A 13,849-nucleotide genomic window follows, 5' to 3' on the forward strand; every position below is an offset into this window, starting at 1 on the left:
CTAAAGTATGCAGAAATACAACACTTTAAAAAACATCCTGTGGCGATCACACAGGGTCCCCGGGCATTTGACAGTCTATTGATCCCTGTGCCACCACTGTGATTGCCTCCTCGCTGCCACCAACCCGTTTCCCTCGGGTACACATGGAGTCCAGACAGTTGTTAACATTAACAAATAATCAATTTATTTTATAAGCATGAACAACAACTTATAAGCATGTTCCTAACAACTTCAAACTGATTATCCCAATTATCTATCTGACTTCACCTAACAGTTCCTCTCACTCTCTCACATTAAAACTAGACCAACCCACAAACTTATCCTCCCTCTTCCTTCTCTAACTCCCCACTGACTTCCAAACAACTCCAACTCTAACTCCTCCCCTTGGGTTACCACTGGCCAATCACTTCACACTCATTTAACCCTTTCCTTATGACCCACCTAGGAGGGCAAACGCCACACCCCTCCAACCAGGAACATAAGAGTCCAATGAGAACTGAGCATGCCACCAATGGCCACTGCAAGCTGCTATGGAACGCTGACATAATTTGGTAAAGAAAACCAGGAAATTGAAGGCTGGGGTGGGTAGAAATGGAACGAACTGGCCTGCTTGAGCCCCTCAGAACTTGGGGAAGGTATGGCTGGCAGGTGGGAACCCTGAACATGAGCACTCAGTAGGGCCTGAGGAGACACTGCAGCATTTTGTTGCAGGCACCCATTTGTTGTTGTACTGTTCAACGTTTCCAAGGTTTCAAAATAGCCTGTTGTCAGCGTTTTATCTGTGTTTCCATGTGTATTCAGCTATGCTAACTAAAATGCACTCAGGTTCTACATCATAATAGTATATGCTGCAATTCTGATTAAAAAAGAAATAACAGCCACCACTTGGTCATCAAGCTTACCTGACCAGTTGCTTTTTGGGGTCTAGTATGTTCAGCAATTTGTCTGCATATACCTTCTTTGAAGCAGTAAAAAGAATGATCTGAAAATGAAGGGAGGATGTTGTTATTATCTGTTCTACTGCTGAAGGCTAAGATAATCATACAAGATCCAAATTAAGTCCCTTTACCTCGTAGATTTGGGACATACGCTCCAAAAATTCTCTGAAGAATGGTCTTAATCTCACATAAACCTAGAACAAAAAGAAAAAGCAATTTTAAAATACACAGAATACAATAGGGACATTTTGCTTCAAATGGCAAGGGTTTCTGAAACTATAGTTGGTGGACAGCAGTGAAAATTTACAGTAAAATACTTATTATATTCAGTAATTGAAGAAGAAATAGTAATGCTAGAGAGGGTGTAAAATTCTTATTACTGTTTGCTTGTATAATTGGAAAACAAAACAAAATAAAAAACAACCCAGTTATTGTTTGGTTCGTATGTTAGTTTGTCAATATGTTTTATGATAAATCAATAAAAATTACTATTACTACAACTCACTCAAAAACTTTTAGCATCATCTACTGCACTTGATACAATGGCAATTGTACCAGGCAGTATCTTATTTTTATTATTATTTTTATTTATAAGAATATTTATAAACCACCAACACATAATAGTATCAAAACAGTGTACAGTAAAATCATCATAAAAGTTTTAAAATCTTAAAATTATAGAATCATAAAATACAGAACACTTTGTCTCACCAAAACTGTATCAAATTAATTTTCTACAAACAAATAAGTTTTCCGCAGGCAACAAAATACCAGGATTGTAGATGCCTGGAAAAGTGTTCCAAATTACTGAAAGCCTTGGTATGCTATTTCAGCATGTTCCCCTATACTGAAAGCCTTGGTATGTGGAGAAACTAAAAAAAGTATGGGATAACTGGGACAGTCAAGAAAGCTTCTCTAGATAAGCACAGTACATAAGGAATAAGGCAGTCCATTCAGGTAACCTGGTCCCAGGTCATTTAGGTTTATACACCTTTATAATACATTGAGCTTAGTTCAATAATGTACTGGCAGCCAGTGCAGAGCTTTCTTCATCTGTGCAATATGCAGTGTTCCAGCAACAATTGGGGTGCAGCATTCTGCACTAGCTACAATTTCTGAACCAACCTCTAGAGTAGCCCCAAACAGAGCGTGTAGTCCAGTCTAGAAGGTGACCAAGGGCCGTACTACTGTGGCCAAACTATCCCTCCTGACATAAGTGTGTACAGGATTCATTATGAAGGAAGAGATGGATCTGCACACGTTATTCCCAGGTCTGTTATTTTTAATCCCTTCTGAGCAGAATAGCATGGGTCGATTTTACTCAGGCAAGGCAGAAAAGCAAGTCTGCACTAAGCTCTTCTGTAATAAAATTATTTAAGCTTCCAGAACTCCTGCCTCCACCTGCTGGCATGGAGAAAAGCTGCCACATAGAAAGACAGCTAAGAGGAAGCCTTCTGGCTTCCTCATGCTTGAGCTCTTTACAAATAAATGAAAAGGAAGTGTAAAAGTATGCAAGTGTACAAGGAAGAAGCAGTGTGTCACAATACATCTAATATCTGAGGAGTTGCCTGACAAAATTTCAAAGAATGTAATCAATACTGCTTAATTGCCAATGTTCCAGGAGGGCAAGAAGACACCATGTGCATGACAAGTGTTTGCCCATTTAATTTATATAAGCAGTTTTATACTTCACCGGAACGTGGTTTTGATTACCTGGTAAATGACATCTTGGAAAAGGACTGGAAATGTGAGTGCAGCATCTTCCAGTTCATTTAGACTACAGTGGACTAGTGTTTCATCCTATAAAGAAAATGAGATGACTTAGAAGGCAGGTAGAAATAAAGTATGCTCGGAAATGAAGCCCTCCCACCTGCAATTTGTACAGCCCTCCCACACCCCTTTCTATCAATACTAACGCCAATATGTATTCCTTACCAAGTCTAGAACTAAAGAAAATTCTGGTGTGCTTCTCGTTTTCAATGGAAGAGCAGGCTTCCGATTAAGTTGTTCTTCTGTTAGTGGTGGAACATGTTTGATGAAGTAGTACCTAGACGAAAGGCAAACCAATATTTATTACAACTGCTGCTTTACAACTCTTGGGACAAATCTGGAAAGCCACCCTGGCAGGGTAATGTAAAGGACCACCAGGGCAGTAAGAAGACATCTTCAGCAATCCCAGTCCCCACTGGATGCAGGATGGAAATAGACACACAACTAATCTGGGAAGCCCTGGAAAACTTTCCTGTATGATTCAATGGGATGTGGCATGCGTGTGCAATTGTAATGTTTTGGGATCAAATGAAGATGTTTTGAGATAAAACCTTTTTATTCACTCATCTAAGGACTGTTGATTTTTCTTTTACCTGCAGGTCTTTTTTATGTATAAATGTTTTATGTACATACTGGCAGATCCCCATTTACATGGGGGTACATTCTGAGGCATGGCATGCACCAGCGGGATGATATAAGCCCACCCCATTCTGCCCCATCCCCTTGCAGTGCTGGAAATTGTGTGCCTGTCAGCAGTCATGCACATGCTGACAATGTGCAAATGGGGAAGTACCTGTATGTAAGTGGGAGCTGTAACTGTTGCAGCAGCGTGGCATGCTCCTACTCAGGGTTCTAGACAGCTGACTCAGCTCTCTTCCAAGATATTCTATTCTATTCCACCCCGCCCCGCCCCCTCAGTTTATCCCCCCCCCCCCGACATCAAGAATTCTGTGACCAGTAAGCATGCAGTCCTCACTGGGTTGTTTTTTTTCAAATGCCTCCATACATTTTCCTATTTTATTTTATTTTTCATTTCTGCAAACCATATGGTTCCCTTGAGCACATCAATACCTCTTCCTTGTTTCTCAGCAGCCAAGTTTTGGCCATACTCTTGTCAGTGCTCACTAGCTGAGTTTGCCGTTAGAGAACGTTAATGTCTATTTTATTCTTCTTAAATCTTGTAAACTCTGCTGAAATCAATTTTGATGAAGAGCAGTATAAAGAGGGTTCAAATAAATAAATGTTGATTTTACTGCTATGGCTCTACAACTGAAGCTTGTAGAACTGCTGCAGTATTGTGCTCAAAATAAATGTTAAGTACTGCAGTCTTCAACACTGACTCACAAAGAGGGCAAAGTATTTTATTTCTCAAAATGTCATATCTAGAATTACAAAGTGAAATCAAACATGAACACATACGGATCAAAAACTTCCCAGTCTTCCTCATAGGCACCTTCCGCATGAGCTGATGAGTAACCACTGTCCGGAGATACTGGTGCTAATAAACACAAAAGCTCCTCATTAGTTCATCTGAAGAGGGGAGGAAAGCTCCAGTTAGCAGCTAAGTGGAATATTCAATAATCAAAATATTTCTAGTCTCCATTTTTGGCTTAAATTACATTTAATCACATTTTAAGGATTGATTTTTTTTTTTAGTCTGTTCTATTTAATCTGTGTAAGCTTCCATCAGTCCTGGTGTGGGGGAGAGGTAGGATATATGTAAAAAAATACTACTACGAAAATAATTAGTGGGAACCTCCCCAGAATGGTCCTACATATAACAGTTTCAGCTCTAATGACAGCTTTTATCAATCTATTAAAGTCTTAAATGCTAAGTTTCAAGTGTCAGCTATAATTTCCTTTGAATGTTACAACAGAGTATAGTTAATGACACAATGAAACTAGAATGTACAAACATAAGACAGAAAAAACCACCATCCATTTCTTCGGCTACACTCTCATCCACCAAAGAGTTATTCCTTTTGGTTTTCTTTTCTTTCTTTGGCACTAAGACACTCAATGCAATTACAGTGGTACCTCGAGTTACAAACATCTCAGGTTACAAACACTTCAGGTTACAAACTCCGCTAACCTGGAAGCGTCACCTTGAGTTGAGAACTTTGCCCCAGGACGAGAATGGAAATCGCGTGCCGGTGGCGCAGCAGCAGCAAGAGGCCCCATTAGCGAAAGCACGCCTCTAGTTAAGAACAGTTTCAGGTTAAGAACGGACCTCCGGAACAAATTAAGTTTGTAACTAGAGGTACCACTGTATTTAGTTCTAAGTTGTGAAACTCCCTCCTCACAGAGGTGCACCTGGCATTATATATCTTTCAGTGAAGGCAGAAGATACGCCTCTTTCCCCTGGCTTCTGACATTTGAGATGTAGATTTTTAAGACCCACATTATTTCTGTGATTGTAAGGTGTTTTCAACTGTTTTCAACATGGTGTTTTTATTGTTGTAACCCACCCTGGGACCTTAGTGTGAAGGGTGGATTAATAAGAATGATAGTAATAACAACAATAACAATGATTGTTAATTCATGCTCAGGTAAACTAGATTTGCACCATTCCCATTCAAAATTGCAGAGCACTGTTCAACAGAATAAGTCCAGATAAAAGCTTCTCTGCTCCTGCAGTCCATGGCTATAGAAATGGTTGGAGTATCTCAAGGAAGGGAAGTTTAGGACATCATTCTCTCCCAACAAATCAGGGAAAGGTAGCCATGCAGACCGCACAACCATGCTGGTCATGAAGAATCCTGTGTCTCTGAGCCAGGTTCAGAAGAGTGAGGGCGTACCCCCCCCAACCCCCCAAAATTAGTAATGTACATAAGATTTAAAAACAACCACACCAAAATATGCCTGGTTCTTACCAGTGAGAGGAGGCAAATCACGATCAGTTACATCCTCTACTTCCTCTAAGCCATTGTTGATCGTTGATCTGACTTGCACTGCTTGGCTAGTATATGATGCTCCATTGGCTGAAGTTGCAGTGCTAGTGATAATCTCATCCACCTGCTCCATATCAAGCTGCTTCACTATTTCTTCAGCTTCAACAGCTTGCCCCGGAGAGTCTGAGCCGGCTGTCCCTGAAATGATGTTTTCGGTTCACAGATTGCTATTGCACTTAGGTAAGAATTAACATTCTTATTTCATTTTTAGCTTCAGAATCTTTAAATATTTTTTTAAAAAAGAGTAATCAAAACATACCTATCCTTTGCCCAGCATTGAGACAGGACATTACTTTTTCTCAATTGCTATTTTATTTTTAAGTGTACATAACACATTAAACATGGGTTTGCATAATACTTGCCATTTTTATTTGCTGGTGAGAAAAAATTGAAGACGGGAGAAAATATGGTCCCCAGTAAAGTAGTCCGTGGAGGGCTGCCGGTTGTGGGATTATCGTCCAATTTTCCATTTTGCCTAACATGCTGGTTTGTTGTTTCATAATTTCCAGCTTCTAGAATGCAGACACAAAACATTTGACTTGACAGTATTGTACAATGCTCACATTGTTCCTGATGTCATTTTTACTACATAGGTTGGAATGACCAAGTCACACAGTATCTTCAAGTAAATTTCCAGGGCCAGAACAAGACATTTTGCTGCCTGAGGCAGACTTCTTCTTGCAGCCATACTGGAGGCAAAAGGGGAGCTGGCATTACATCCAAACACAGTCAATACGTAGGAGTAGCAATAGCAATATTTTTGTTTCTTATCAGGATTTCAGTAGGCAATATTTTCAATCCATACAAACACATGCTTAGTTCAACAAATATTTATTTCAGGAATTTAATCCTCTTAAAACTGGAACAAGAGGTTTCTGTGTTTGTTTTACAGTAAAAAACAAAAACAAAAAACCCTGCAATTAAACACCAGAACAGCCACTCAATATCTAGGAAACCCATAAAGAGCTGATGAGATTAAGGCAGATCCTGTGGCCTGCAGTCTTCAAGGCAGTAAAGCAAGCAGCATCACAATTGGTCACCTCTGACTACCAAATCCCTATTAAAGATACAGTTATTTGCTCACAACATGTATCCAATAATACACAGTGGCTACTTGTACCATAATCTATATGGAATATCAGATAGATACTAAAGTCAGACACCCACCCACCAGCAGAGACTGTCCACTCAGTTGTCAGGGCCTTCTTAAATATGGAAGGGAAAGGGAACTGAAGGGTCAGTTTCCCTCCCACCCAAGGTAAGAACAGCTCAATTTGCATATTATTGCCTAGTGGAGCAGCCAACTCTCCCAACTACCCTCTCCTTCCTAAGGGAAAATAATACTGTTTTCTTTCTTAAGTGATCCATTTGTGTAAAACAAAAATGCAGTTCAGCATGTTAAGCATTAACTGTCCCCAATGCAAACAATATAGCCCATTTCATTGAAGGAGGAAAAGGAGCGGACGATCCTGCTAACTATGCAGCTACAAGCTATGCAAGAGTGCTCTGCTCCATTGCCAAACATCATTGACCACTACAGTGTAGGTGGGGTGGGGTCAGCTGTAGCCCAAGATTTGGAGGGCACCATGTTGGCTACTCTGTCAAGAGGTTTGAGTGGACACGCATCACATTTCAAACCCTAGTTCAGTAAGGCAAAACACTCTTTTAGCCTTTGTAACAAAATAAATAATTCTGGATTCTAAGAGAAGTTTAATTAAGGAAGTTCATGGAAATATGGTTTTATGTTCCCTTCTACCTACAGCAGACCCCCGCCCCCAATGCCCCCCAAAATCTTCTCTGGACAATGTTTGATGTTGTGCAGGGGGCTGCTGTGGGAGGGAGAAATCCTCCCGTACCATGCATGGATCCTAAGATGGTAACTAAATGAAAATCACAGCCCACCCCTTCCTTCCGTCAGGAGTCCTCCCTGCCCTTCTAATATTGTTCAGGATGGCCAACCAATACTCTGCAGAGGCTACTGTGGGGGTGGGGGTGTCACAAGTAGCACGGGGGGGGGGGTAAGGGAGGAAAGGAGGGGACTGCAAACTTTTCTTCTGTGAAGTTTCTTAAACTAACTTCTCTAAGGACCCAACCATTTTGACTTATGTCAGATTGGGCTACTGCAAGCATCAAGAAAAAAAATACTGCAATGTATTTTACACAATAAAGGCACTAGGTTTACTTCTAAACCACCCAAATAAGTTGGTTTTAAATATTTATATGCTGCCCAATAACCAATGTGCATTCCTGGCACTGCAGGCTCAAATTTTCTCTTCCATGAAACCAGGACACAAAATCTTAATTACTTCAATGGTGCAGAAAGACCAAAGGCTTCAAAGGAGTCACTTGAGTAGAATATTTACAAACCTCCATTCACTTGACTTTTCCGCCTAACTCGAGAAATCTGTTTGTTAGGTTTTTCTCCTGTTCGAGGAGTGGATGAAATCAAGTTGTCATCTATATCACGCTCAGTTCTACTCCTCTTTGCAGGATGTTCTCTTTCATCCTTAAAGAATAAAGCATAAACAATTTATTATCTGATATGTAGGTTACTAACAAACTTTCTACGCCCTTTTAAAAACTGATCCTCACTTTTATGCTCATGGTGGTGGCACTGTTAGCATCTACCACATTTTCATAAGGTTCAGCTCTGACTGTTTTGGCAGAAAATATGTCATAAAAGGCTGAAATAAAGGGGCCCTTCAGTTGAAAGCAAGTGAAAGCTGCACAGGTCCCATCCCCGCCTGGGACAAAAGTGTGGTTGGGTGTGTTGGTTTCTTGTGGTGTGCTCAAACACTCAACTTGGAACCTTCAAAGTCCAAGCTTTTGGTTTGTTTGTTTTTTAAAAAAATATTTCTCGTACTTATACAGCTCTATAGAAAAATGCAATTATAGAAATTGTTACACTATAGGAGGGAAGGGAGAAATAGAAGGCTCAAACTTCTTTCTTTTCAACACCTGTATTCTAAGATTATAATACCTGTACGAGGACCTGCTACTTTTTAACCTATATTTGAGATACTACAAACTGAAATTCTCTAACAACCTAAAATGTTGCCTTTAAAAGTCTCCCAAAATCACTGCATGGAACTTTGCAGAAAGTTATTACTAGGAAACACATGGCTCTACTAAAGTATGAGCTTTTTACAAAATGTCCTGCATTCTTGTGTGAAACAAGAATAGGGTGGATGGGGAACTTTCTCTCTTGAGATAATCCCAATTAAAGTCTGCTCCATTGTCACCAACCTGAATGATGGAAATTTTCCAGGAAGTTTCCATTCTTATCACTGAGAAGACATGCTGAATCACTTTTCCAGCACCCTGGGAGGAATTCATCTGCACACTCTTCTTATTGTTCCATCAACAAAATGACCTCTTCTCTTCTCCCACTGTATGCTGTTCTGGGAGTTCCCTCCAGAGAAAATTGGGGGAGGGGGCAGGCAGGAGAGGAGGGAAGCCCCTTCCTGCTAGAATTTGCATTGGGGGTTGCCTGCCCTTGCATTACGTCATTCCTACACCAGCTACATTGATATTTATTTCCAGGTTCAATTTAATGTGCTGGCATTGATCCTTAAATCCCTAAAACATTTGGAGCCATGTTAGATGAAGGTCTGACAGCTCTCATAATAACTACTTGAGATTAGCTTTATGAAATAGTAAGGACAGAGCGTTTTCAGTAGTGGCTCCATGTTTTTGTAATTCCCTTCATAGGGAACTTTACCAAGTCTGCTTTCTTGCTATCTTTAGGATTGCTTCCTCACCTGCTTAGCTCAGTAGCCTTGCAGCTTCAGGCCACTCACTGCTTCTTATTTTGCATGGGAAGCTCCCCCCCGCCCCCCGCAAAGTGAACTAGAACTCTAAGGCCATGCTAGCTTTGCTTTGCCAATCCCCTTGAGAAATCTCTATCCCTTCATGAAGTGGCAGTCTAGCTATCCCTAATATGAGCACTAGATGCCCCAGCCAACACAACTGGTAGGGCCACTCCACACACAGGCCTTAGTGGATGTGTTAAGATTTATTCTGTAAGGTGCAGTTTTTATTCTGGCATTATGTTTACAATTTTGGTTCAAAGGGACCAACATTTATACAGGTATAAAGGAGAATTCCTGGATGCCAAGATCCAAGTTTAAGGCAAGTACTCTTTGGTGAGAGAACCCTAACAGAGATTGAAATCACAAAACATGCAGCAAAGTAAAGTGTGGAAATACAGGCTGTAGAACCTTAAAATGTGCCAGTTAAAGTGAGTATCAAAATGTCCTCTTAAAAGGCTTCTTTCCAAAGTTTCCCACTGGCATACAAAAACACCACACATTTGGTAAGTTAAAAACAGCTTACTTATAAACGCTCTAAATGTCAGATTCATGTGCTTTTCCATACAGCATTCAGAAAAAGTCATAGGAAGTAAAACTTAGCTTAGTTACAGAGTGGTGAAAGTTCCTTGGTTACTGGTATAGGAAATCAAGAGTGGCTTGTGAGAGCCATGCAGTCTGAGCTGGAGCAACCAACTCAAAACTCTTCACATGGGAGCTTCTCAGGTAGACCCTTCCAAGTTGAGCGAAGCTGGGCAGGACAGCTTGCTCTATGGTCTTAACCCCTTCATGCATTAATTAGACTTAAGCATGTTGGTTATGTGAGGCTGCTTATTCCACATACAACCAATGTGTTTACATTTCTTTTTATTGTGAATTTTTGTGGTTTTAAAACTTTTTTGTGTAAATCCCTTTTGGGAAGACTGTGGTGATAAATATTCCATAGATAGATTAGCATGATCAAAATATTTGAAGCTTACCTTTGGGGTGCTTCCTTTAATAAACTTTTTGATTGAAGATAATAAGCCTGTTTCATTTTTCTGAGGTTTTCCTCCCCCAACAGGTAAGCTCTCTTCTACATCCGAGTACTTTCTCTTCACCCTCAGTGCATGCTGCGTGTGATTTTGATTTGACTGCTGAGAAGCTTTCCGCGTTCTCAGCCTCATTTTGTTGGTATCACATGTAAAACTGTAAGAGAACAAGCACATAACATTAACTAAAGCCCAAGAAGTACTAATCATCTATGGTTTTATAGCACTTTCAATAATTAATCCAAAGCTGGGGTAACTGTTTTTCTTTTTTAACTAAGTATTTTATTTATTTAAAATAAATAAATGAAAAGCCACATGAACAACTGGTTTCTAGCTCCCTAAACTGCTAAGGCTGGCATGTAGGAATTTGAAAATTCACCCATTCCTGGCTAAAGAAAATATGTTCGAGTCTCCTACAGACTATTTGATCAAGATCAAGACATGAGAACTTGAGGGGTCAGGTACCCATCTCATTATTCAGGTGAGCCATATTTTCACAGGAGACATTAGCACATGCTCAGGAAATTTGCAACATTTCTATCCAGAATCTCAACATGCCTTTCAGCAGGACTCTTCATGGATGCTGCTCTGGAGTAGGTCTTCTAGCAAGAAAGGGGCAGCCATTCAGCACTGAGAAATCTGAAGGATGCAGTTTGTGATTCTACTCTCACAAAAGAAAAACCTACCCCATACTTTGGGCATTGGGCCTGTCTGACTCCCAGAGATCAGTATACCTAACAGTTGTAGAAAATTTCATGGGTTTCTAAAGAAGAAGTTAAAGCATCATCTCCCCATTGCCATGACAAGTTAGCCACTGAAGAAAACAAGGCAGGCTCCTTCCTGCAACTTTTCTGCCCTGACCTGGAACAGGGTCATTGGTCTTACTGGCTCTTTTCCCTGAAAATAAGCATGACCAAGAGATGGAAGTACGGAACTGAATAAAAAATTATTTTCTCTCATTTATGTGCATTAGGACACATACTGACAAGCCCAGTCTATCCCAGCAGAGCACAAAGAAAAATACCAGGCAGTTTATTTGTGGGCATTATCACTGTGCGAATTAAGGTGTAAAACAGCCATGTCCTAATCACATTCTAATTGAACACTTATGTTTCAGAGGGCAAATGGAATATGTTACTTTGTACATCCATATTCGCAAAAGGGTAATTCAGTGACTGGCACCTGAACACACACCATATCAATTTCCAGCTCTCCTACACACTTCCTGCATGGCTAGAGGCAAGCCACAACCTGTCAGATCCTCTGCTTACCATCTGGGGAACAAGTATGTTTGTGTGGCCCACCAGAGGGAGGGAGAGGAAGTGAGCTTTCACTAATGTTTGAAAGCTGCTAACAAACAACAATGAGGAGGGAGACAAGTCTGCTAAACTCCAAGTGCTCTGTGCGAAAGGTATCTAACTTTGCCAAAGTTAACAAACCAGTAAAAATATTACATCATGAAAACAGTATGCTTAGGTAAATGGGTTTCCATTTGTCAGTGTTAATAACTTCAACTTCTACATTTATAAAACACAGGACTACTCTGTGAACTGATTTTCTCTAACAATTGTGGTTGTTGTTTAGTCGTGTCCGACTCTTCGTGTCTCTAACAATAAAAAGCCTTAATTAGGTATAATGTCAATAAAACTGCAAAGAATCACCACCCATAAACAGGGCTGTGGAATCTTAACCAGGTAAAATGAAACACGAAGGTGTAGTCTTGCCTTAAATGTTACTTTCCATTTGAAGTAGCTAAGATAAGGAGCATACAGTTTCATGCTGAAACTCTTTAATTTTAAGTTAATTTAAAAGAAGCAGTTATTGCATGTGTATGGGGAGGGGGCGTTAGGGGAGGAGTAGTACCTCTGGTAGGGACACATCGTGCTCTTTCTGCGGTAGTTTGCCCACCTTTGGTCCTCACCCTGCACTCAGCTCTCACCAAGGTCGTGCCAAACGTATTGCTCTGCTTTCCTTTGGACCACATCAGCAAGCTAGAGAGGGGGTTCTTATCATCTGGGCCCAGGACCTCCATGCACACTGCCCAGGCTTGTGCCCTGGGGAGGTCACTTCAGTGCTGCTAGCACAGTGGTTTGATTTCACTCTCAGAGGCGTTCTCCATTGTCTCTCAACAACAGAGTGCATTACCCAATTATAAAATGTGCCTTGGGAATTTTGTTAGGATATTATTAACAGGGCAAGATCCAAGCAATGCCAAGTCTTTTAATGTCCCATTGGTTTCAACAGGACAGTGTTATCCAAAACAATTCCATTGGAATTAATGAGGCTTCCAGGTGTTTGTTGGAATGTATCCTTAGTTTGGGGAAAACCTGAGGGGAAACATATTACCAGTCCTCTATCCAAAAGGTGTGAAAGGGAACACTGCACTTCTTTACAGAAAGCGATAGAAGGTAGGCTGCAAACGTGCACACAGAGTAAATGTTTTTGAATGGGAGATTAGGTGTCTATATTGAGAGAGCATGAGCGTTATCCTCTAAGCTGCAGTTCATTTAACTGGGCCGACTGCTAGTGCCAGAGAGTCTTTGGCTTACTTCACATCCTGGCTATCAAACCTCAGTTATAAATATCCTTAATGGACTTAGCAACAGGTACCTACAATCCTCTTGATGACAGAAGTTTGTTTTCCCATTACCTGATGCACCCAGAACACAAGTCTGTTTTGACTTGAATTGCACACAAACAAAACACAGAAGAATCAGCCCAACATTAAATATTTGTGCTAAAGGAACACGTTCACTTAATTCAGACATTTACTGGTAGCCCACCATGCTGAAGGCGATTGATTCCTCACAGAAGTTTTATGCCTTTAACAGTTATATGACGGGCAGAAATTCAACTGGTGCAGCATTCCCTTCCACAGCAATGCATATATAGCACTAGTTAAAGGCTGATAAGCCTGAAATTCTAATGGGAAACACAAGACAAAGAAGAAATGCCTGATCTGAGAAGGTACCTCATGCTCTCTTCCTATGAGACACAGTAGTGAAGTGTGTGCAGTGAATTCCAGGTTCTATCAGATCTGAGCTGCTTTCCATAATTACCGTATTTTTTGCTCTATAAGACTCACTTTTTCCCTCCTAAAAAGGGGAAATGTGTGTGCATCTTATGGAGTGAATGCAGGGTGCGCAGCTGTTGCTGAAGCCAGAAGAGCAAGAGGGATTGCTGCTTTCACTGCATAGCGATCCCTCTTGCTGTTCTGGCTTCTGAGATTCAGAATATTTTTTTTCTTGTTTCCCTCCTCCAAAAACTAGGTGTGTCTTGTGGTCTGGTGCGTCTTATAGAGCGAAAAATACGGTAGACACAAGGCTTCCTTTTTGGCTTGCCAAAATTTT

At 40.7% G+C, this 13,849-nt stretch overlaps 1 protein-coding gene across 4 annotated transcripts in view; it reads right to left on the bottom strand.

Annotated features, from left to right (window-relative positions):
• CTDSPL2 (CTD small phosphatase like 2) overlaps nt 1-13,849 on the bottom strand; it is a 35,633-nt gene that overhangs the window by 6,897 nt on the left and 14,887 nt on the right. For 2 of the 4 annotated variants that reach the window (XM_083412134.1, XM_083412135.1), the window contains 9 exons: nt 10,449-10,656; nt 8,027-8,165; nt 6,022-6,171; nt 5,582-5,797; nt 4,128-4,206; nt 2,874-2,985; nt 2,652-2,738; nt 1,070-1,132; nt 903-982 (listed from right to left, as the gene is read on the bottom strand). In XM_083412134.1, coding sequence (XP_083268260.1) covers nt 903-982; nt 1,070-1,132; nt 2,652-2,738; nt 2,874-2,985; nt 4,128-4,206; nt 5,582-5,797; nt 6,022-6,171; nt 8,027-8,165; nt 10,449-10,634 — 1,112 coding nt within the window. In that variant the 5' untranslated portion in view covers nt 10,635-10,656. Of the gene's footprint in view, nt 1-902; nt 983-1,069; nt 1,133-2,651; nt 2,739-2,873; nt 2,986-4,127; nt 4,207-5,581; nt 5,798-6,021; nt 6,172-8,026; nt 8,166-10,448; nt 10,710-11,012; nt 11,102-13,849 lie in introns of all 4 variants that reach the window. The other 2 variants (XM_083412136.1, XM_083412133.1) reach the window with 2 other exon arrangements.

Source organism: Podarcis tiliguerta (genome assembly GCF_965153285.1).
Source record: "Podarcis tiliguerta genome assembly, chromosome: 14".
NCBI lineage: Eukaryota > Metazoa > Chordata > Lepidosauria > Squamata > Lacertidae > Podarcis > Podarcis tiliguerta.